Source organism: Oncorhynchus nerka, linkage group LG22 (genome assembly GCF_034236695.1).
Source record: "Oncorhynchus nerka isolate Pitt River linkage group LG22, Oner_Uvic_2.0, whole genome shotgun sequence".
Taxonomy (NCBI): domain Eukaryota; kingdom Metazoa; phylum Chordata; class Actinopteri; order Salmoniformes; family Salmonidae; genus Oncorhynchus; species Oncorhynchus nerka.
Window position 1 is genome coordinate 33338743 of NC_088417.1, and position 26019 is coordinate 33364761.

The window sequence follows — 26019 nt, forward strand, 5'->3', positions numbered from 1 at the left end:
ATTCAGTCACCTCCTTACAACCACAACTAAACCCCTCATTTCAAATTCAACAGTGACATACACACCGATTCATATTGAATCATCTCTAATGCAACCATCTAGGCATATACCTCAATACCATTAGTACATCATGATGTTTGTGTAAAGGCTAAAGGAAAGATTAATAGCAGTGATGAGGTCAGAACAAGAAAATATGAATTGATTGACCCTTCAAACCTCACCTCCCAAACCTCTATACGGTAGATTTGAGATTTTAAGTTTGATGCTTCCCCTACCCTTTAGACACGCACACAGACACACATACAGACACACACCCTGCTGCAGTAGGAATGGAAACCCTGGATACCTACCAACCTCCGAGGCCATCACAGTAATGTTGTGCCACGGCATGTCTTCCCGGTCCAGACTCTGGGTAGTCTTTATAACTCCGCTGTCCATGTCTATGTTAAAATACTTATCTCCATGTTCACTGAGGTTGATGAAATACCTATTTTGAGAAAGGAGGAGGTAGAGGATAGTTTAAAAACGCATTAATACCGTTTCTGCACAGTCTAATAAAAATGTCATGCAGACCTGTGGAAATGGGAAATGCATCACAATGCAAAAACAAATTACCCTTGAAGGGTTGATGTCAAATGTATCCCTGTGTGCTATGGAGTCTACGGTCCACAGTACAGTGGTTGTGCATCCCAAATTGCACCCTATTTCCTATTTAGGGTACTACTTTTGACAATGGCCCATAGGACTAGGGCTCACTATAAGATCAGGACCCATAGGACTGCAGCAATCTAAGTATCATAATAAAAAACATCCCCATCAAAATATGTCAGTTTAAGCTACAGATTTCAGTTTTTTTTGCATCGGCTATGTCTCAATCTGCCTATGTCCGCCTTACGCATCTGCGGTTGAAGATGGCCGAGCTACAGCAGTGCAGTGATGTAAAGTACTTAACCCTTGTGTAGTCTTAACATTCTGTATACTCCCCGTGTCCTAAGGGTAAACAATTACCCTCCTTCAATTAACCCCTAAAATAAAGCAGCTTAATTGAATTTTAAACCCCAAATCTATTTGCATGAAGAAACAACCTTCATCACAAACCTTGTGAATATCTGTGTTTTCCCTCTTCACAATGCAGAAAGACTGCATTTAATCAGTGGACACCACTCATTTCTATTACATAATCATAATTGTTTTATTTACTAAAGTAGAGGTTTATTATTATTATTGCTAAAGATACTGCATAGGTGTAAACATGTTTTTTTTAGCAAGAGATCGCTCTTGTATAGCCGAAAAGTTGCAGAAATGTGAAGAAAGTAGTTTTGAATGCATTTTATTGAAAGGAAGCAATAACAGTCTTGAACTTTTTTGGCAACATAGTGATATATTCTGTACAATGAGGAATTCAACTTCAAAATACTAGTCTTCTCCCATTTTTTGAACCATTTCCACCACCCACAAGGTGTATAAACAACAACAATAAATAAGAATAAAATAAGATAATAGATACAAACAAAAATGTGAAGAACATAAATCAATCTAATTTAATTAGCAAACATGTAGGACAGTATGCAAGTGTGTGTTCATGGACTTGCAGATGTATTTATCACGTGCAGGACATAGTATTTGTTTTACAGTCCTTCTTTGGGGGAAAAATGGGCAAATCCTCCTCTTGCCTGCCCCAACTGCATCCTCAGGTGGATCAGGACAAGATTCAACAGCTTTCACAAGTGCTGCAGAGGCCACTGTGCGGGGGAGGTGCTCCCTTCTTTGAATGTGTGGGGTTGCAAGTGCCTTTCCCAGCTGCTCCAGGAACACCCTCCTCTTGTTCAGGTTATCAGGCATCCAGTTAGGGTTGATCTTGTTCCACGAAGGCATTGTATGAGGACACATGAATGATGTTATGGAAGATGACCAGGGACCAGTGGGCAGTCCTCCTCCTGCAGCTGGAAGTTCCAGTCACCTTGTCCAGGTTGTCCACGCCTCCTTTGTTGTGGTTGTCATCCAGGATGACGGCTGGCTTTCTGTCCTCATGATCACTGATCTCAGCCATTTTGTGCGGTGTGCTCAGGAGGGCCACATTCTTGTTCCTCTTTGGGAGGTAAGAAACTAGAGTGGTCGTGGGGGTGAAGGCAAACTTTGATGAGAAGGCCTCTCTCCCCCTTTTTGCGAGGAGTGCAGGGAGCTCAGGCTTGTTCTTTCTAACTGTGCCAACCATGGTGATCCTCCTCTTCAGGAGCTGCTGGCTGAGTTCAATCAGTAGCACACATAATCTCAAATTCTCATTGTATGTGTGTGTGTGTGTCTTTGTGGTTTTAGTGGTGTATAAATTATTTTATAACTGCCGGGTCAAAAATGACCCTAAGACAATCTTTGTACCCTGGTGGGTTACAGCTTTTATGGAAATATGAACAAAGGCGATGTTTCACTTTTTCTAATGTTGTGGTCACTCAAATTTCAAGTTGAAAAATGATCATGTAGGGGTTTTCTTAGTCAACCTTGTGGTCTGTTTCGTTGTGTTCTTGAAAGTAGCCCTGTTTTCATTGATTTCACCTGTGTTAGTTACTCATCTGGTCTCATCAGCTCCTTATTTAGTTCAGTTCATTCTGTTTGTGCCTTTGTGAGGTATTGTTCATTTTGACTACTAAGCCTTTTTCAAGCTTCACTTCGCCACCGAAGTTAGTGGGGTTGTGCTCAATGTATTTACAGGCAAATCCCTGGATTGGGCCACTGCCATATGGACTGCCAACAGCACAGAACTCGGATCCAAGACCAATTTCTACACCCTCTTCAAAGAGGTATTCGATCACTCTCCTTCCTGTCATCCTATAGGACACCTCCTCACAGAACTTCAACAAGGATGCAATTCAGCGGCTGAGTACGCCCCGAGTTCCGCACCCTGGCTGGAGGGAGTGGATGGAGTAAGGCTGCTTTACTTATCGTCTACCGAAGAGGGCTCAACAGGGAACTTCAGGCAGAGCTGGCCTGTAGAAGTGACCTTCAGGATTTAAATCAATACGTTCATATGTCCATCTCCATCGTTGCCGACCGCCGAAGAACTCTGCCACCCAAGAACCCGAAACCTTCTCTTTCCATGATTCTGACATCCCGTCCAAGTCTTCCAGAGCCCATGCAGTTGGGCCATGCTCCTCTCCCGTGTATCGAATGTCAAAAGCGGGTCCAAGAAGGGCTCTGCCTATACTGTGGAGGGAAAGATCATCTACTCAGCCATTGCCCTGTTTGCTCCCCACGGAGAGATGAGAAGGGTCCCTCCGCTACCATGCAGGTAGGTTTGTTGTTATTTCTAAATATCTCCCAGAAGCAATTCGTCATCCTAGTATTGATAACTGTGAAGTAGAGGGCTTGATAGATAGCAGGTAATTTTATCGATCACCAGCTAGTACAAGAGCTTGACAATGATCTAACACCTGTCACCCCTCTTTCTCCCTTAAGGATTAACACCCTGAACGGGCAGCCACTGGGCACGGGCTTCATTACGCACCTAACAAAGAGTGTCACCCTCCAGATTGGAGTATTCCACACCGAAACTCTTCAACTCATGGAACTCTCCTCCCCCAAACAGCCACTCATCCTCAGACACCCAAGGTTTTGTCGTCACAACCCTGCCATCTCGTGGAGACAAGGTGAACTACTGTCCTGGTCTTCTACCTGCGTCACCAGTTGTCTCAGCCTACCCTGCAGAGTCACCACTATTGAGGACTCTGCCTTTGCAGTGCCACCCACCATACCATCTGAATACGACCAGTACAGCAATGTCTTCAGCAAAATTAAGGCCTCCACTCTGCCACCACATCGCCCAGGGGACTGTGCTATTGACTTACACCCTGGAGTGTCCCCACTGAAGGGCCGTGTTTACCCCCTATCTATCCCGGAAAATGAGGCAACATGAATTACATTGATGAATCACTAAAACGCTTTCATTTGTCCTTCTTCTTCCCCAGCTTCTTCTTCGTTGGTAAAAAAGACAGTGGTCTCCGTCCATGTATTGATTACCGTTCCCTGAATGACATCACGGTAAAGAACCATTTCCCTCTTCCTCTGATCCCAGTGACCCTTGAACAAGTGGGCCGCCCCAACATCTATACAAAACTCGACCTGCGAAGTGCATATAACCTTATCCGTAAAGGCGACAAATGGAATACGGCCTTTATCACCACACAAGGGCACTACGAATACCTGGTCATGCCCTATGGCCTCACTAACACCCCCGCCGTCTTCCAATCCTTCACAAACAAGGTTTTCCAGGATATAATCAACTGCTTTCTCATCGTCTACATTGATGACATCCTGATTTACTCACACTCCCTGAATGAACACATACAGCGTGTGCAAAAGGTTCTTCAACGGCTCCTTGACCATAACCTTTACGTGAAGACTGAAAAGAGCACCTCCCATGTAACCTTTGTAAACTTCCTCAGTTTCGTACGGACACCTGGAGGGGTCAGCATGGATGAGAACAAAGTCACCGAGAACAAAGTCACCAAGCCCACCACCGTTAAGGAACTTCGACATTTCATTAGGTTCTACAACTACTATCGCCGGTTCATTCGGAACCGCCTCTTCACCTCAGCTCCTGTCCTTCGCCAACCTGATCCGACCTTTCCTTTCATCCTGGAGGTGGATGCCTCCGAAGTAGGAGTAGAAGCCATCCTCTCTTAGCGGGTGGGAACACTTCCAAAATCACATCCCTGTACCTTCTTCTCCAGGAAGTTATACCCTGCTGAGAGGAATTACGATGTGGGGAACAGAGAACTCCTCGCCATCACGCTGGCCCTCGAGGAGTGGCGCCATTGGTTAGAGGTCGCACAACATCCTTTTCTCATCCTAACAGATCATCATAATCTGGAATATATCAGAGGGGCCAAGAAGTTGAACTCCAGACAAGCCGGCTGGGCTCTCTGCTTCACACGTTTCCATTTTTATGTTACTTACGTCACTGTAAAGAAAAACGTAAAAGCTGGTGCTCTCTCCCGCCAGTTTGACCTTCTGTCCAGTAACTCAGACCCTACACCCATTCTTCCTTTCTCATGCATTATGGGACTGGTACAGTGGGAGGTTCACTCTGCCATACAAGAAGCCCTAACCTCAGACCAGGCTCCTCCTGAGACACCAGCTGGGAAGAATTACATACCAGCAGCTGTTAGCCCCAACTGATGCAATAGTGTAACAAGTCCTTGGTGTCAGGACATCCGGGCATTACACGAACCACCGAACCACTAGCCCGTAAGTTCTGGTGGTACTGTAACGTTCTGTTTTTATTTTCTTAGTCAACTTTGTGTTCTGTTTCGTTGTGTTCTTGTACATAGCCCTGTTTCATTGTGTTCTTGAACGTAGCCCTGTCTTTCCTTTTCGTTCATTTCTTTCACCTGTGTTAGTTACTCACCTGGTCTCATCAGCTCCTTATTTAGTTCAGTTTATTCTGTTTGTGCCTTTGTGAGGTATTCTTCATTTAGACTACTAAACTTTTTCCTAACTTGTTTGTGTGAACCAGTTAGAGCCTTCAGTCCTTGTTTTGATTTACCTGCCTGTTTGCCTACCTGTGTATGACCATTGCCTGCCTGTGACTCTAATTCCTGCCTTCTGTGAATGCGAAATTAACACCTGCTATGCTCTGCGCGTGAATTTACACCTTTTTTTTAATCTACATTTTACATTTGTCATTTAGCAGACGCTCTTATCCAGAGCGACTTACAAATTTATCCCTGAGTATTCATTGCACTCTGTTTTGATCCTTAAGACATCACAAGGGTTAAGTATACTATTCAATATTTTTACTCCACTACATTCCTACAATTAATTTGAGTTTTTACTCCATACATTCTCCCTGTCTCCCAAAAGTAGTCATTACATTTTGAACACATAGAAGGACAGGAAAATGGTCCAATTCACCCACTTATCAAGAGAAAATCCCTGGTCATCTCTACTGACTCTGATCTGGCAGACTCACTAAACACAAATGCTTTGTTATAAATTATTTCTGAGTGTTGGAGTGTACCCCTGACTATCCATATTAAAAATCATAACAATAATAATAATTAAATCATGCCATCTGCTTTGCTTAATATAAGGAATTTGAAATTATTTATACTTTGATACTTTTGATACTTAATAAGTATATTTAAAATGAAATACTTTTACTCAAGTATTATTTTACTGGGTGCCTTCCACTTTTTTACTTGAGTCATGTTATATTAAGGTATTTTTACTCAATATGACGAATGACAACTTTTTCAACCACTACAGTGGTGTTTGTCAGACCATGAGACATCCCGGAAATCGGTCTTCTGATGAAAACGTCTGTAGTGTCGAATGGTTTGGCCTACAAACTAATATGGCCACTCTCTGTTTTGCTCTACAACCCCCACGGATCACGTTCGAAGGTGACCCATACAAATTAATGGAAGTATGGAGGTAGTTTTGTTGCAACACAAATCAGGGGTTAAATGTGTATCCAAAAAACTAAAATTTCCTGATCTTTCTTATATCTCCTCGATATAGGACAGACACTTCAAAACCGCATACTGCCATTTATGAATGTGTTATTCAATCCATTTCTATCGGCAAAAGTACTTTTACATTTGACATTTTATTAATTTAGCAGACGCTCTTATCCAGAGCGACTTACAGTAGAGTGTATACATTTTCATACTTTTTTCGTAGTAAAGGCAAAATTCAATATTTTATCAAATTATATATATTTGTATATTTATAATTAAAGAGGTCCTAAAATGTAAAATAAAATAGCTATATAATGCACGTTAAGACCATTTTAAAACAAATCCATATGTTAGCCTATATGCAGGTCAGATTTTTATTATGTGTAAAATGAACATTGAATGTGTGGTTGGTGTGGTCTTTTAATGAACCAATTAAGACTGAAAGAGAGATGTTAACAGCAAGGTTCAAGCATTTGTGATTACATGGGAGGAATCTAAAACAGAATGGGCGTTTGCATGATCATGTGATTCCATAAGACGTCGAAATAGTGAAATGTTTTGAAGTGTGAAATTTTGACAGCACAAAAAATGCCTAAACACAACCTCACATCATATCAATTGCTTGGTGTGGTGGGTTTTGCATCAGTCTATAAGGTAACTGAATACGATGGCAAAAGTTACACTCTCCTGGTAAACTGAAATCCTCCAACAAAGTTTGCTTGTCAATTATTCACATGTCAGTGTCCTGAGATGGACATTCGCTAATGGCCTATACTCCTTATAGGGGTCAAGTAAGTCCAGAATTGGGCAGGTTACTTTATAAATGTAATCTTTACAGGTTCTAGTTAACTGTCCAAAATTGTAATCAGTAACGTAACTTTTGGATTACCAAAACTCAGTAACTTAATCGGATTACTTTCAGTTACTTTCGGAATGCTTTCCCCGTAAAGAGATTCTCCAGTACTTCTGTATACTTTTAGCCAGTTGTTCTGAAAGTAGCACTCACGAGATAGAAGTGGTCCCTGAAAACTGCCTACTACCTCATATTTGCACCATGTAATTTCTCTCTCTCTCTAAGTGTGCATCTTACTAGCTGTAACTCAAATGGCGAGGGGCTGAAGCTCATTGGCAAGAACTCAAATTGCTAGGGGGGCTGGCGCACGTATGGGATAATGTAGGAAACATGGTACCAAACAGCTTCCATGAAACAGTTGCTTTCAAACTAGGATTTTCGTGTCTAATTGAGGTAAAACAGTAATTATGCTTATAGATTATATGCATGTATGAACTACATATTGACACATCAAGCCCAAAGAGGGAGGTTTAAAAAATGCTTATTATTCACCAAAATTCCAGAGTATGTCTTTAAGAGGCATTGGAAGAAAAAAAGGATCAATCAAACGCATTTGGTGTGTCATCATAGTGGTCTCTGACTTGTGGTGGAACAAACGTAAACTTGTGGCTTTTTTCACTGCTGAATTAAATGTCATTGAGAAGACTGAAAGGTGTCATAATGTATTTTTTTGCAAACATATTTTATAAATGTAAAACCCCTTTCATTGCAATATAGATAAATTTTTATGGTTCTTTATATAACCTTTATGGAGAATGGTTCTATAAAGAATGATTATTTGTAGATCCTTTCAAAGAACCATGCAGGTTTTTTTATTACGGGAAGCCATATTATATTCTTAAAATTCCATAGGTGTTATTATTGGGTTAGGTGACACATTTAATCAAATGAGCTTCCTCTGGAACAGCTGCAGTTCCCTGAGGAGAGACTTGAAAACCATTGATTGATTTAGACAACCATTCTCAATTGTTCTCAATTGACTCAAAGTCTTTTACAAGACACTTTCACTGTCCATAGTATAGAATGGCATAAAACAACGCGTTAGATGAACTGGAATGACACTCACTCACGGTTGCACAAAAAGAGCCGCCCCAAAATATTCTAATGAGCTGCTTCCCCTACATTTGAATTATGACTAAACGAGCGAAGAACCCTTTGGTGAACTGTAAAGAACCATCAAAGAACTCAAAGGTTAATTTGAGTCATTATGATTCCACATAGAACCATCACCCTCCCCAAAGCACCCTTGAGGAACCCTCATATTTTAGTGTGTACAGTTTTTTTTTTGTAATCAGATAACTCTCTAACCCTGAGTCATACATAGGGCTTTATTAAAAAATATGTTAGTACTATTACAGAAGACCATTTACAGTGCACTACGAGTGTGACACAGTTTATTACTCTCTGTAACTTAAGGAGTTGCTAGAGAACTCTCATCATGGAGGTGTCAGATCAGACAGCACCTTGGTCAGAGGAACTTGAAGATATTGCTGTGATGATTATGACTCACCACCTTGTTTGGCAATTAAAATGTGTCAATAACAAAGGGACCTGAAATTATTAAAAAAAAAATCTAACTACTGGCCTTATTTTTTCGTATCTTGAGGGAACATAAATGATACATGAGGCAAAAGCTGCATCAGAGAGAGAGAGAGAGAGAGAGAGATTGCTATCTGTCCCCAACAGCAAACCGTCAACCACTAACTCAAGGAATATTATTTTGTGGCATTTTTCTTTTCCTCAGTTCAAATGGATTTGATTCAAACCTTTCCCATTGTCTCTTCCATTCTGGTGGTGAACAGTGAGACAGAGAGCTCTACGAATTAGACGAGGGGGAGGTCTCCCACCAGGACCCTTTCATATGTAGATTTCCTTTTGTTTAACACAAATCCCTTTCAAATATCTTAAACTGTTGATTCACAATAAGAATCTTGTTTAAAAAATGTCAGACTCCGTCAGCATCTCTATCACTCCTTGAAAATGTATTATAGATACATCTTTCTTCATAAAGGGTCTGGCTAGCCAGCCTGTCTTTTGCAGACATGGCGGAAAGAGATATGGCCACAATAACATGTGAAGGGACTGCGGTTCAGTGCTTAATACAGTTGAGGAATTCCCATATGTACAGTGTGGTGTTTCACCAAACCAAGATCTTATATCATGTAATAGGGACTATTAGATTACAATCTATTGGGGTATGGATAATATACTGTATCTGATATGAGGTTATGACGCAATTCCCTCTTCATTTCTTGGAATGTGAAAATGAATACAAGGTTTGGATAGACTGAATGGCCCTAAGCTTTTAGACATGATAATTGGAGCCCATGCCGTGCAAACTAGGAAAGCTGATTCCTATTAGGACACTTGAAAGGTTGTATGTTTTTAAAATCAGGTTAATATTACCATATCTTTGCGCGTGAGCATACATGCATATTATGTGTTGTCTAGTAGTTAAATGTATACTCATAACAACAAAACATTTGCCTGACCAGATTGGAGAATCATGTTTGAACACAAAACATGGAGTGGACACATGATTAGCCTAGTTCTGGAAACTGTACTACCCAGGCTTAGCGATGAGGTGATGCAGACAGAGAATAGATTGTCTCCAAGCTCTTACCTGACAGGACTGTTTTTGCTGTCTGGATCCCGGGCTGTTACAGCCCCCACCTCTGTACCAATATGAGCGTTTTCATAAACATCCATGATGTAATAATCCATAGAGAATACAGGAGGCTCGTCCACATCTCCCACAGTGATCTTTAGGGTGGCAGTGTCTTTGAAAGGACCAAGGTAGGAAAAACGAGGTTCCACATGGGTATTCACTCCTTCAATGTGAAGGGTGTAGGTCTTCTTCCTCTCATAGTTCAGTGGCTGTATGTCCAGGAAAAAGGCACCAGGAAAACATGCAGGATTAGGAACATACTTTACCCATTACATTCAATCCCATTACATTTCATTATAGTACAACGGTCTGATTTGTCTAATCTTAGCAATTTCTTCTTAGCTAGCTACATAGTCGTCGTTGTATCAAAGATAATTGCGTAATTATCGTATTTCGTCGTCTCCTATCTGCCCAACACGTTCACCGTCTACCGTAGCACTGTAGTAACTATCACACTCAACTGAACGACTTGATTAGTGTAGTGTTAGCTAGCTACATAGTTGTCTTTGCTGTCTTCGTATCCAAGATAATTGTGTAGTTTAGAGTGTGGAGTCTTAGAGTGATAATTGCGTTATTATCGTATTTCGTCGTCCTCCTAGCTGCCTAGCAGCTAGCCAGCTAGCATACGTTCACCGGCTACCGTAGCACTGTAGTAACTATCACACTCAACTGAACGACTTGATTATTGTAGTTTTAGCTAGCTACATAGTTGTCTTTGCTGTCTTCGTATCCAAGATAATTGTGTAGTTAGAGTGTGTAGTCTTAGAGTGATTATCTTAATTTACCGAGGTTAGCTAGCCAGCTATTTTGTCGTCCTTAACGTAGGAGACACTCCTAGCTAGCCAATAGCCAGCCAACGTCTACTGAATAGAACTTTCGCATTCCGGTCGCATTCCGCTTCGCTCCACAGGTAGTATCATTTTTCATTTCATTTCATTACAGTCCCAACGGTGTGATTTGTTTGATCGTAGCTAGCTACAAAGCTAGCTACATAGCCGTCTTTGTTTCAAAGATAATTGTGTAGTCTAGAGCGATTTTCTAGGTTAGCTAGCCAGCCATTGTCGTTCTCCTAACGCAACGTAACGTAACCAACACTGCTAGCTAGCCAGCGAGCCCCCGAAAAGCAGCATTGTAGAAACTTCACACTCAACGGAACGACTTGATTAGGGTAGTGTCAACAACGCAGCTAGCCTACCTCAGCAGTACTGTATCATTTTAATCATTTTAGTCAATTAGATTCTTGCTACGTAAGCTTAACTTTCTGAACATTCGAGACGTGTAGTCCACTTGTCATTCCAATCTCCTCTGCATTAGCGTAGCCTCTTCTCTAGCCTGTCAACTATGTGTCTGTCTATCCCTGTTCTCTCCTCTCTGCACAGACCATACAAACGCTCCACACCGCATGGCCGCGGCCACCTAATCTGGTGGTCCCAGCGCGCACGACCCACGTGGAGTTCCAGGTCTCCGGTAGCCACTGGAACTGCCGATCTGCGGCCAACAAGGCAGAGTTCATCTCAGCCTATGCCTCCCTCCAGTCCCTCGACTTCTTGGCTCTGACGGAAACATGGATCACCACAGACAACACCGCTACTCCTACTGCTCTCTCTTCGTCCGCCCACGTGCTCTCGCACACCCCGAGAGCTTCTGGTCAGCGGGGTGGTGGCACCGGGATCCTCATCTCTCCCAAGTGGTCATTCTCTCTTTCTCCCCTTACCCATCTGTCTATCGCCTCCTTTGAATTCCATGCTGTCACAGTTACCAGCCCTTTCAAGCTTAACATCCTTATCATTTATCGCCCTCCAGGTTCCCTCGGAGAGTTCATCAATGAGCTTGATGCCTTGATAAGCTCCTTTCCTGAGGACGGCTCACCTCTCACAGTTCTGGGCGACTTTAACCTCCCCACGTCTACCTTTGACTCATTCCTCTCTGCCTCCTTCTTTCCACTCCTCTCCTCTTTTGACCTCACCCTCTCACCTTCCCCCTACTCACAAGGCAGGCAATACGCTCGACCTCATCTTTACTAGATGCTGTTCCTCCACTAACCTCATTGCAACTCCCCTCCAAGTCTCCGACCACTACCTTGTATCCTTTTCCCTCTCGCTCTCATCCAACACTTCCCACACTGCCCCTACTCGGATGGTATCGCGCCGTCCCAACCTTCGCTCTCTCTCCCCCGCTACTCTCTCCTCTTCCATCCTATCATCTCTTCCCTCTGCTCAAACCTTCTCCAACCTATCTCCTGATTCTGCCTCCTCAACCCTCCTCTCCTCCCTTTCTGCATCCTTTGACTCTCTATGTCCCCTATCCTCCAGGCCGGCTCGGTCCTCCCCTCCCGCTCCGTGGCTCGACGACTCATTGCGAGCTCACAGAACAGGGCTCCGGGCAGCCGAGCGGAAATGGAGGAAAACTCGCCTCCCTGCGGACCTGGCATCCTTTCACTCCCTCCTCTCTACATTTTCCTCCTCTGTCTCTGCTGCTAAAGCCACTTTCTACCACTCTAAATTCCAAGCATCTGCCTCTAACCCTAGGAAGCTCTTTGCCACCTTCTCCTCCCTCTTGAATCCTCCTCCCCCTCCCCCTCCTCCCTCTCTGCAGATGACTTCGTCAACCATTTTGAAAAGAAGGTCGACGACATCCGATCCTCGTTTGCTAAGTCAAACGACACCGCTGGTTCTGCTCACACTGCCCTACCCTGTGCTCTGACCTCTTTCTCCCCTCTCTCTCCAGATGACATCTCGCGTCTTGTGACGGCCGGCCGCCCAACAACCTGCCCGCTTGACCCTATCCCCTCCTCTCTTCTCCAGACCATCTCCGGTGACCTTCTCCCTTACCTCACCTCGCTCATCAACTCATCCCTGACCGCTGGCTACGTCCCTCCCGTCTTCAAGAGAGCGAGAGTTGCACCCCTTCTGAAAAAACCTACACTCGATCCCTCCGATGTCAACAACTACAGACCAGTATCCCTTCTTTCTTTTCTCTCCAAAACTCTTGAACGTGCCGTCCTTGGCCAGCTCTCCCGCTATCTCTCTCAGAATGACCTTCTTGATCCAAATCAGTCAGGTTTCAAGACTAGTCATTCAACTGAGACTGCTCTTCTCTGTATCACGGAGGCGCTCCGCACTGCTAAAGCTAACTCTCTCTCCTCTGCTCTCATCCTTCTAGACCTATCGGCTGCCTTCGATACTGTGAACCATCAGATCCTCCTCTCCACCCTCTCCGAGTTGGGCATCTCCGGCGCGGCCCACGCTTGGATTGCGTCCTACCTGACAGGTCGCTCCTACCAGGTGGCGTGGCGAGAATCCGTCTCCTCACCACGTGCTCTCACCACTGGCGTCCCCCAGGGCTCTGTTCTAGGCCCTCTCCTATTCTCGCTATACACCAAGTCACTTGGCTCTGTCATAACCTCACATGGTCTCTCCTATCATTGCTATGCAGACGACACACAATTAATCTTCTCCTTTCCCCTTCTGACAACCAGGTGGCGAATCGCATCTCTGCATGTCTGGCAGACATATCAGTGTGGATGACGGATCATCACCTCAAGCTGAACCTCGGCAAGACGGAGCTGCTCTTCCTCCCGGGGAAGGACTGCCCGTTCCATGATCTCGCCATCACGGTTGACAACTCCATTGTGTCCTCGTCCCAGAGCGCTATGAACCTTGGCGTGATCCTGGACAACACCCTGTCGTTCTCAAATAACATCAAGGCGGTGGCCCGTTCCTGTAGGTTCATGCTCTACAACATCCGCAGAGTACGACCCTGCCTCACACAGGAAGCGGCGCAGGTCCTAATCCAGGCACTTGTCATCTCCCGTCTGGATTACTGCAACTCGCTGTTGGCTGGGCTCCCTGCCTGTGCCATTAAACCCCTACAACTCATCCAGAACGCCGCAGCCCGTCTGGTGTTCAACCTTCCCAAGTTCTCTCACGTCACCCCGCTCCTCCGCTCTCTCCACTGGCTTCCAGTTGAAGCTCGCATCCGCTACAAGACCATGGTGCTTGCCTACGGAGCTGTGAGGGGAACGGCACCTCAGTACCTCCAGGCTCTGATCAGGCCCTACACCCAAACAAGGGCACTGCGTTCATCCACCTCTGGCCTGCTCGCCTCCCTACCACTGAGGAAGTACAGTTCCCGCTCAGCCCAGTCAAAACTGTTCGCTGCTCTGGCCCCCAATGGTGGAACAAACTCCCTCACGACGCCAGGACAGCGGAGTCAATCACCACCTTCCAGAGACACCTGAAACCCCATCTCTTTAAGGAATACCTAGGATAGGATAAAGTAATCCTTCTCACCCCCCCCCCTTAAAAGACCTAGATGCACTATTGTAAAGTGGCTGTTCCACTGGATGTCATAAGGTGAAAGCACCAATTTGTAAGTCGCTCTGGATAAGAGCGTCTGCTAAATGACTTAAATGTAAATGTAAATGTTTACTCCACTTGTGTACCATGTAATTACAATGCAAAGCCCACTAAAGTACTATGTTACAACATTTTAAACCAATGCGTCCCACAGCAACACCAGCATGTTTTAAACCAGTGTGTTTGAGATGTCTACAGACTTCTGGGTCATACCATTGGTTTAGTCTATTTATTCTGTATCAATAGATATCAACCATTAGTATGTGTGATTCATGGGGGCTGAGCTAGAGCGGTGTTTGTGAGACCGAATGGTTTGAGGTTTAAACTATTAGCTCTATCAATGAAAAGCTGAGATGCTCACGAACACGCACATGGAACATTTGCTCTATGACGCTCACAAGCTATAGAAGTGTTGTTACAAGGTAAGGGGTTCTTCTACAAAGAAGATCATTAGAAATCCCATGACATATTGTAAATAATACTGTAATAATCTCACATGGTTGCTGTCACAAACTCCACACAATTGTCACTGACTAGTTGCATATTAATTTCACAGCGAGCAAACCATTTCTGTACAGCATTCATATGAATTCATATTTATCAGGTTTTTGCTCTGGCAAAACATTTTTATTGACATTTGTAAAATGGAATGGAAAAACACTTAAGTGTGAGGCCAAATACAGGGGCTGGACATGCAGATAAATGAAAAGCCAATCTTTGCTGGGGTCTCGGGAGAGATAGGGTTAATACAAGTGTTCCCAAACTAGGGTATGCAACCCCAAGTTTCCAAGACCACAGTGTTCTCCATCATTGGGAAATGGAAAAAGTATGGAACTACCCAGACTCTGCATAGAGCTGGCCGTCCTAACAAACTGAGCAAACGGGCAAGGAGGACGTTGGTCAGAAAGGTGACCAATAACCCAATCACTAGTGACAAAAAATACAGAGTTCCTTTGCTGAGATGGGAGAACCTGCCAGAAGGACAACAAACTCTGCACCAGGGGCTCCCAAACTAGGGTTCGCGACCCCACGTGGGTTCGTGCACTATGAAAATGGAATAGCTGGAGAATTTCTACAAAACAATAAATAATAATACATACATATATCCTACCAGCAAGACATTAGAAACTGTAATATCTTATGTTTCACCAATTCGTGGCTGAAAGATGACATGAATAACATACTTATTATACACTGTACTGGCAGGATAGAACAGTAACCTCTGGTAAGACAAGGGGTGGCGGTCTATATACATTTGTAAACAACAGCTGTTGCACGATATCTAAGGAATGCTCAAGGTTAAATGAGTCAGGTTTGTAGGCCTCCTTGCTTGCACACACTTTTTCAGTTCTGTCCTACACCTGTCCTTCACGGTTGGGAGGGTGTTTTCTGCTTGCAAGCCTCCCCTTTTTTCCTCCAAACATAATGATGGTCATTATGGCAAAACAGTTCTGTTTTTGTTTCATCAGACCAGAGGACTTTTCTCCAAAAAGTACCATCTTTGTCCCCATGTGCAGTTGCAGACCGTAGTATGGCTTTTTTATGACCGTTTTGGATCCGTGGCTTCTTCCTTGTTGAACAGCTTTTCACCTTGTTCTGTTTAGGACTCGTTTTACTGTGGATATAGATGCTTTGTACCTGCTTCCTCCAGCATCTTCACAAGGTCCTTTGCTGTTGTTCTGGGATTGATTTGCACTTTTCGCACCAAAGTACATTCATCTCTAGGAGACAGAACGCTCCTCCTTCCTGAGCGGTATGACGGCTGCGTGGTCCGATGGTGTTTATACTTGCGTACTATTGTTTGTACAGATGAACGTGGTACCTTCAAGCGTTTGGAAATTGCTCCCAAGCATGAACCAGATTTGTGAAGGTCTACAATTTTTTTCTGAGATCTTGGCTGATTTATTTTGATTTTCCCATGATTTCAAGCAAAGAGGCACTGAGTTTGACGGTAGGCCTTGAAATACATCCACAGGTATATCTCCAATTGACTCAAATTATTTCAATTAGCCTATCAGAAGCTTCTAAAGCCATGACATCATTTTCTGGAATTTTCCGAGCTGTTTAAAGGCACAGTCAACTTAGTGTATGTAAACTTCTGACCCACTGGAATTGTGATACAGTGAGTTATAAGTGAAATAATCTGTCTGTAAACAATTGTTGGAAAAATGACTTGTGTCATGAACAAAGTAGATGTCCTAATCGACTTGCCAACACTATAGTTTGTTAACAAGAAATATGTGGAGTGGTTAAAAAACAAGTTTCAATGACTCCAACCTAAGTGTATGTAAACTTTCGAATTCAACTGTATGTGAGAATGCTATTCATTGACTACAGCTCAGCTTTCAACACCATAGTGCCCTCAAAGCTCATCACTAAGTTAAGGACCCTGAGACTAAAAACCTCCCTCTTCAACTGGATCCTGGACTTGCTGTCGGGGCACCCGCAGTTGGTAAGGGTAAGGCTATTTTTTTGTGGTATTTTTCGTAAAACTGCATTGTTTGTTAAAACTTCTTAGGCTAGGGGGCACTATTTTCACGTCCGGATGAAAAGTGTCTGCCTGCTACTCAGGCCGAGAAGCTAGGGTAGGCATATTATTAGTAGATTTGGATAGAAAACACCCTGAAGTTTCTTAAACTGTTTGAATGATGTCTGTGAGTATAACAGAACTTATTTGGCAGGCAAAACCCCAAGGACAAACCCCAAGTGACCCCAAGGTCACTCTCTTTTCAATGGTTTTTCAATGGAAATCTAGACATCTAAGGCAGTTGCTTGCAGTTCCTATCACTTCCACTAGATGTCAACAGTCTTTAGAAATTGGTTAATGTTTTTCCATTGAGAAATGAAGAACTAGGGCTGTCCAGAACGAGGATCGAGTGAAGTGTACTGTTGTGGTTGAGGCGCGCGACCTGAAATCACGCTCCACTTTGTTTTCCTCCGGTATTGAACACAGTTTATTCCGTCTTAAATTTAATCAATTATTTATGTTTAAAAATACCTGAAGTTGGAATAGGAAAGTTGTTTGAAATGTTTGGATCAAGTTTACATGTAACTAATTAGATCATGTGTAGTCATGTTGCGGGAGTTGGAACCGGTGTCTTTTCTGAATCATACGCGCCCCAAAAAAACATTTGTGATGTTTAATGGACATAATGGAGTGCCGACAGAAGAATATCTTCAAAGGTAAGGCATGCATTATATGTTATTTCTAACTTTTCTGTTGTGCCTGGTGGGTTGAATTATGATTTTCATGTGTATGTTTGATGGGGTGCTATCTTTAGATAATAGCATGGTTTGATGGATTAACCTCTTGAAGCTAGAGGGCACAACTTTTTTTTTTTAAATATCGTTCCCAAAGTAAACTGCCTATTTCTCAGGACCAGATGCTAGAATATGCATATAATTGACAGCTTAGGATATAAAACACTCTAAAGTTTCCAAAACTGTAAAAATATTATCTGTGAGTATAACAGAACTGATATTGCAGGCGAAAGCCTGAGAAAAATCCAATCAGGAAGTGACTCTTATTTTGAAACCCTTGTCTTTCTATGCATCCCTATTGCCCATTGAAAGGGTTAACATCCAGATTCCTTTTTCTGTGGCTTCCCTAAGGTGTCTACAGCCTTTAGATGTAGTTTCAGGCCTTTATTTTGAAGAATGAGTGTAAACGTCCACATTGCGTAAGGGGTCAGTTGTTAGCTCGCAGTGTGATTTTTGCGCAAAACAGAGAGGTAGCCATTTTTCCTCCCGGTCCTGGTGAAAAGCCAACTGTCCCGGTTGATATATTATCGAATAGATATTTGAAAAACACCTTGAGGATTGATTATAAAAAACGTTTGCCATGTTTCTGTCGATATTATGGATATATTTTGGAATTTTTGTCATTCTCTGTGGAATGGTACTGCTTGACCTACAGAAAGCCTTTGATACAGTTAACCACTGTCTCCTAATCTCCAAACTGGAGGCACTGGGGTTGAGCAATATCCCTCTAGACTGGATAAAGTCAGGAAGGGAGCAAGCTGGTAGAGGTTAGTGGTTCAGTTGTGGCGTTCCGCAAGGGAGCGTGCTTGGGCCTCTGCTGTTTTTATTCTATATTAACGATATGGATGACTCTACACTTCTGGTGTCTCACAAAAGTAAAACTATGTTGGAGAGCATACTTAGCACAGAGGTTACTAACATTAGCAAATGGCTTGGAGATAATAAGCTATCTCTGCACTTAGGGAAAACTGAAGCAATTATTTTTGGATCCAGACCTACATTGAGTAGGCCCTCTGAAATCAGTGTGGAATTAGGGTGCTGACTACTAAAACCTATGTTAGTTACTTGGGATGTATCCTTGATGGAAGCTTGGGAGGTGTGAGCATGGGCAATAAAGTGCTAGGGAAGGTTAATGCCAGGATAAGTTTTTGGCTAGAAAGTCCAAGCTGCTTGATAAGGACTCCATGAAAGTGCTAGCTACTGCCCTCATTCAATGCCATTTTGACTATTATAGTACTTCCTGGGTTTGGGGCTTATCGAAGCTTATGAAGGTGTTGCTGATGTGTACTTATACAGGTTCAGGAGTAAAGCTGGGAAAGGTACTTCATACTTTTTATTTGTATACTGGAGCCTCAGAATGGAATGAGTTGCCTCTGCCCATAAAAACAACGTCCTCTCTGGGCAGCTTTAAAAAAAAAAGTTAAAATATGTTTGATGTCTTCTGTGCCCATATAAATGACCCCTATGATGTAACTGGAATGATGAGATAGATGTCCTTCTTCTCTGTTTTTGTTTTATTTTTTCACTGCCATACTGTGTTCGATCTTGTCTAGCCATCTTGTCTCAAGAGGATCACAATAGAAATAAGTCCCAGACTTTATTGTGTGTTATCCTCGATGATTTTATTAATGTGCATGTATGGCTTTTTCAAGTTTTATGTGTGCTTGTTTTTTAAAATGGTCGAACTAATGAACTAAACTAAAAACTACTGACCGTATTATCTCCCTAGAAAAGTATCTTCGGTTATAGTCACAGCCTTGTATATCCCCCCTTAAGCCGACATCATGATGGCCCTCAAAGAACTTCACTGGACTTTATGCAAACTGGAAACCACATATCCTGAGGCCACATTTATTGTAGCTGGGGATTTTAACAAAGCACATTTGAGAAAAAGGCTGCCGAAGTTCTATCAACACATCGACTGTAGTATTCACGCTGCTGAAACACGCGACCATTGCTACTCCAACTTCTAGGATGCCAACAAGGCCCTCCCCCGCCCTCCTTTTGGCAAATCTGACCACAACTCCATTTTGGAGTAAATTACCTTTTAATTACGTCAGACCGAGGCTCTGCATCTGTCCTCGTGCTCCTAGACCTTAGTGCTGCTTGTGATACCATTGATCACCACATTCTTTTGGAGAGTTTGGAAACCCAAATTGGTCTACACGGACAAGTTCTGGCCTGGTTTAGATCTTATCTGTCGGAAAGATATCATTTTGTCTCTGTAAATGGTTTGTGCTCTGACAAATCAACTGTAAATTCCGGTGTTCCTCAAGGTTCCGTTTTAGGACCACTATTGTTTTCACAATATATTTTACCTCTTGGGGATGTCATTCGAAAACATAATGTTAACTTTCACTGCTATGCAAATGACATACAGCTGTACATTTCAATGAAACATGGTGAAGCCCCAAAATTGCCCTCGCGAGAAGCCTGTGTTTCAGACATAAGGAAGTGGATGGCTGCAAACGTTCTACTTTTAAGCTCGGACAAAACAGAGATGCTTGTTCTAGGTCCAAAGAAACAAAGAGATCTTGATGGTTGTACAGTCGTCTCAAATAAAACTGGGAAGGACCTCGGCGCTACTCTGCACCCTGATCTCTCTTTTGACGAACATATCAATACTGTTTCAAGGACAGCTTTTTTCCATCTACGTATTCTATTGCAAAAATTGGAAACTTTCTGTCCAAAAAGAATGCAGAAAAATTATTCCATGCTTTTGTTACTTCTAGGTTAAACTACTGCTCTACTTTCCGGCTACCCGGATAAAGCACTAAATAAACTTCAGTTTATACAGCTAAATACGGCTGCTAGAATCCTGACTAGAACCAAAAGATTTGATCATATTACTCTAGTGCTAGCCTCCCTACACTGGCTTCCTGTTAAACCAAGGGCTGATTTCAAGATTTTACTGCTAAACTACAAAGCATTACATGGGCTTGCTCCTACCTATCTTTCCAATTTGGTCCTGCCGTACATACCTACACGTACGCTACGGTCACAAGACGTAGGCCTCCTAATTGTCCCTAGAATTTCTAAGCAAACAGCTGGAGGCAGGGCTTTCTCCTATACAGCTCAATTTTTATGGAATGGTCTGCCTACCCATGTGAGAGACGCAGACTCGGTCTCAACCTTTAAGTCTTTACTGAAGACTCATCTCTTCAATAGGTCATATGATTGAGTGTAGTCTGGCCCAGGAGTGTGGAGGAGAACAGAAATGCTCTGGAGACTAGTCAAGGATCATATCACCTCTACCTTACCTGTCATCCTAGACGCATTTGCTTACCGCCCCAATAGATCCACAGCGATCGCACTGCACACTGCCCTATCCCATCTGGACAAGAGGAATACATATGTAAGAATGCTGTTCATTGACTATAGCTCAGCATTCAACACCATAGTACCCTCCAAGTTCTTCATTAAGCTCAAGACCCTGGGTCTGAACCCCACCCTGTGCAACTGGGTCCTGGACATCCTAACGGGCCACCCATAGATGGTGAAGGCAGGAAACAACACCTCCACTTCGCTGATCCTTAACACTGGGGCCCAACAAGGGTGTGTGCTCAGCCCACTGCTGTACTCCCTGTTCACCCATGACTTCATTGGCCAAGCACGCCTCCAACTCAATCATCAAGTTTGCAGATAACACAACAGTAGTAGGCCTGATTACCAACAATGACGAGATAGCCTACAGGGAGGAGGTAAGGGATCTGGAAGTGTGGTGTCAGGAAATCAACCTGTCACTCAACGTCAACAAAACAAAGGTGATGATAGTGGACTTCAGGAAACAGCAGAGGGAGCACTCCCTTATCCACATCGATGGGACCGCAGTGGAGAAGGTGGAAAGCTTCAAGTTCCTCGGCATACACATCACTGAAAAATGAAATGGTCCACCCACACAGACAGTGTGGTGAAGAAGACACAACAGCGCCTCATCAACCTCAGGAGGCTGAATACATTTGACTTGGTACCTAAAACCCTGACAAACTTTTACAGATGTACAATTCAGAGCATCCTGTCAGGCTGTATCTGAAGAACTTTGCTTGGCATGTAAGACCCTCACAAACTTTTATAGATACACAATTGAGAGCATCCTGTATCACCGCCTGGTATGGCAGCTGCACCGCACGCAACCGCAAGGCTCTCCAGAGGGTGGTGCGGTCAGCCTAAAGCATCACCGGGGCCAAACTACCTGTCCTCCAGGACACCTAGAGCACTCGATGTCACAAGAAGGTCGAAAAGATAATCAAGGCCAACAACCACCCGAGCCACTGCCTGTTCACCCTGGTATCATCCAGGGTAGCTACTGCCCCATCAAAGCTGGGACCGAAAGACTGAAAAACAGCTTCTATCTCAAGGCCATCAGACTGTTAAACATTAGAGGCTTTTTCCTATATACATAGACTTGAAATCACTAGTCACTTTAACAATGTTTACATATTTTGCATTTCTCATCTCATATGTATACAATGTATTTTATTGTATTCTACTGTATCATAGTCTATGCCGCTCTGACATTGCTCATCCATATGCTTAGTTCCATTCCTTTACTTAGATTTGTGTGTATTGGGTATTATGTTGTGAAATTGTTAGATATTAATTGTTAGATATTACTGCACTGTCGGAGCTAGAAACACAAACATTTCGCTAAACCCGCAATAACCTCTGCTAAACACATGTATGTGACTGATAAAATTTTATTTTGTTTTGGAGATATGGGATCAGAGAATAACAATGTTCTATTTCACACCAAGGTTTGGTGGTTATCGAGGGGGGGTTTTGGAAAGATTTTTTGCGTTGAAAGTGGATCTATTGTCATTCAAAATGGGTGTGAAAAAACGGACTTGGTGTCGGACTTGTGTCTCCATGCCTCTGTAACAGACATATTTGGGAAACTGAACCAAAGCATGCAGGGATAATACAAAAACATTCTACAGATGAGTGACCGAATCAGTGGATTCAGAGGAAATAATAATTATTGGATAGAGTCTTTCAAAAGCGAACCAAGTCCCCTTTCCGCGGCTGTGCATGTTTATTGACAGAAAACAGTATCATTAAGTGTCCCACACAACTGATGACTTCTCACCTCTAACGCTCAGAGGAGCAGTTTGGGACATACTTCCCAATTTGTTTGACTGTGATCCTGGCTCAGTTGACATGCCGGTAAGCGAAATCGTGAAGTGGGCACGACAAAGCCTATTCCACCTCAGGAAACTAAAAAGATTTGGCATGGGTCCTGAGATCCTCAAAAGGTTATACAGCTGCAACATCAAGAGCATCTTGACCGGTTGCATCACTGCCTGGTACGGCAATTGCTTGGCCTCCAACCGTTTTTTTCGCACTATTGGTTAGAGCCTGTAAGTAAGCATTTCACTGTAACGTCTACACTTGTTGTATTCGGCGCACATGACAAATAAACGTTGATTTGATTTGAATCGAACAGCTGATCGAATGCATTCAAATTATGTGCGACTGTCGACCACGCCCCCTGACTTTGAGAAGTTCTGACGTAACATGCATCAAGCACACCGATCTCATTAGTGGTGGTGAGACAAGATACTGTACATTATGTCAGACTAATTTGCAAATTGACTGTCATAGCCCAACATTTAAAGTATGTGATGGTGAGTTGAGAAAACAATCAGAAATACTGTTAATGTTTTTCAATTGACTGTTATAGCCCCAAATAAAAAAGTTAACATTGGCTATTAATTACATAATTATTTTCACATGGTTGGGGTCACGACAATTTTCCGATATCAAAATGGGGTCGTAGGCCAAAAACGTTTGGGAACCCCTGAGTTAATACAATGTTTTTACTAAAAATAATAACAGTGTTATTACACAGGAATAGAGAGCAATATCATTGTTTGCCTAAAGTTTGCATTTGCAAAATATGTCACATGGATTTTTACAATGGTAGAAACTCTCTCCAACCAATGCTTACAACAATTGTATGCTTTTAAATCCATGACGGGGAGTGTGCAAGTACACAGTTCTGGAAAAGAGTGCCTTAAGCACAACTTTGTCAAGTACCTTCATGAAGTTGATTATTCCCTCCCTGTTGTCCCTGTTACTGTTTCATTCATTCATTGATTCATTCATTTACTCTGTCATGTACCTACTTGAGATTGATTATTCCTCCCCTAGAGTACCTGCAATTGTTAATTCATTCATTTATTCTTTAATTAATTAATGAATTTATTAATTCACTCTGTATACCTTCTTGAGGCTGATGATTCCCTCTCTGGTGTCTCTGTCTGTGGCGATGGAGAACATGGCTGCTCCTTCTGAGTTGATGATGCTGTACTTGATCGCTGCGTTTACGCCAAGGTCCTCATCATTGGCTTTAATCTTCCCTACTGGCTTGCCCACCTGGGCTGATTCAGGGACGTACAACTGGTAATTTTCTGTGGATCATGAACATAACAATACAGACATTGTTTGCATCTCAAATGGCACCATATTCCTTAGAGTGTACTAAATAGGGAATAGGGTGGCATTTGGGACAAAGGCTAAGAAACAGCTTAACATCACTAGTTGGTGCCATATTTTGGGTGGATTTTCCAAATGATGATGTATTTTACCTGTGTCACCCTGATTTGACTTAACAGAATGGAATTGTTACTAAATACCTTTTGATATCAAGTCAGATTGCTTGAATCACCATTTAGAGCTACAATGTGTCTGAGGGCACTTGAATAGAATTTACTTTAACTTGGACTCTAAAAGAGATGTGATTATTGAACTATAATTTTACAGTATTGATGTTCAGTGTTCCTACATATTTATTCAGCCAGCATGGCATTTGATGAGATAGATTTTGAGATCAAATGTCATATCAATATATGATTATTATTACATAGGATAGATGATAAAAAAATATATAAAATCAGGATTCACAATTGGTAAGGTTTTACTCAATGCTATACTCATCTAACTAATGTATGTTGAACATCTGTTAATTATTAAGGATTGGGCTCCTGACAGTCAATTAAAGCTGTTTAGTTTTTCTGTAATTAAGCTCAATCCATTTGAGTGAGGAGGAGTGTATTTCGATTCTTTAATAGATATATGAGAAATCTCCATTTGTAATTGGCTAAACATACTCTCAAATTGACATTGTGCCAGTCACGTGACATATCTGAGAAGCACTGCTGTTTATTAAACAAAGGAATTAGTATTTAGCAGAAATAGACAGTCGATTTCTTAGATACTGTAAAGCCATTTTTAAAATCACGTTCCAAGTGATATGGAGTAACTGGGCAACGTTCTGTAAATGGTGTGAAACGTTGCTGACATCCATTCCACGAATAAAACTGACATGATTCCTTATTCCACATGTCAGAGAGGTATCTTATGTTCTTTCTCTCTGAACACTCTACAACGTTTGACTGCTGGAAGGCAACCCTGGTGTCTGTACAGTACTCACTTTGCGGGAACTTGGGAGGGTTGTCGTTGACGTCGGTGAGGGTGATGTTGATGGTGGTGGATCCAGAGAGTCCTCCAACCGATCCTGCCATGTCTTTGGCTTGAATGACTACAGCATAGTGTTCCCTCGCCTCCCGGTCCATGTTGGCTAAGGCAGTCCTGATGACTCCTGGACAGGGGGAGGAGAATATAAATAATAGAAGAGTACCAATGTTACTACACACTTAAAAATAAAGGTGCAAGTTGTAAACAAATAAGGTTCTTGAGAACTATTCCATAGGGGAACCATTTTAGTCTCTCTGAAGAACCATAAATGGGATGGTTCTTTGAATAACCACACAAAAATCCCAAACCAGAAATGTTTCAGCCCTTGAGGATCTGAATTGAATAGCCTTGCTGTAGGTTTTTAACCCCTTCAAATTCATTTAGAGTTAGCAGTACTACCCATGACTGTGTTTCCTGGTGATGGAGACATGGTTGTTGTATTCTTTGAGCCTTCACCAAGTGAGGTCCTAAGTGAATATGTTGTCATTAAAATGTAATTATTTAAGACAATACAAGACCTGTGTGGTTCAGTTGGTAGAGCATGGAGTTTCCATCACCAGAGTTGTGGGATTTATTCCCACGGGGGACCAGTATGAACATGTATACACTCACTACTGTCATATGTTCTAGTGTCTACCAAATTACAACATATTTTTTTACATGTTTCATAAGGCCTTCTTTCGCGGGTCTAGTTTTACCCTAATACAGTGAGCTGAAACTCATAGTTTACAGGCCTCATCAGGCCTGCAAGTCACATTATGCTGGCTTGCAAAGTGATGTGTAATTTCTATTGGAATCCAGACAGAATGGGGATTTCCATCATTTTGCATTTGTATTCACCCGCAACCTGTATTCAGAATGACTGTCAGGGTTGGGAAGACTTAGATATGAGACTACCTAACCCATTCACATCCTTGTACTATACAGTGGCTTCAGAAAGTATTCAGA

At 42.6% G+C, this 26019-nt stretch overlaps 1 protein-coding gene across 1 annotated transcript in view; it reads right to left on the reverse strand.

The window, feature by feature from the left end:
• The window catches only part of LOC115105115 (cadherin-18-like), a 228250-nt gene that overhangs the window by 44522 nt on the left and 157709 nt on the right, over window positions 1-26019 (reverse strand). Inside the window, exons 5-8 of the mRNA XM_029626750.2 lie at window positions 25028-25195; window positions 23818-24005; window positions 9932-10185; window positions 351-487 (exon numbers count right to left, since the gene is read on the reverse strand). Coding sequence (XP_029482610.1) covers window positions 351-487; window positions 9932-10185; window positions 23818-24005; window positions 25028-25195 — 747 coding nt within the window. The remainder of the gene's footprint in view (window positions 1-350; window positions 488-9931; window positions 10186-23817; window positions 24006-25027; window positions 25196-26019) is intronic.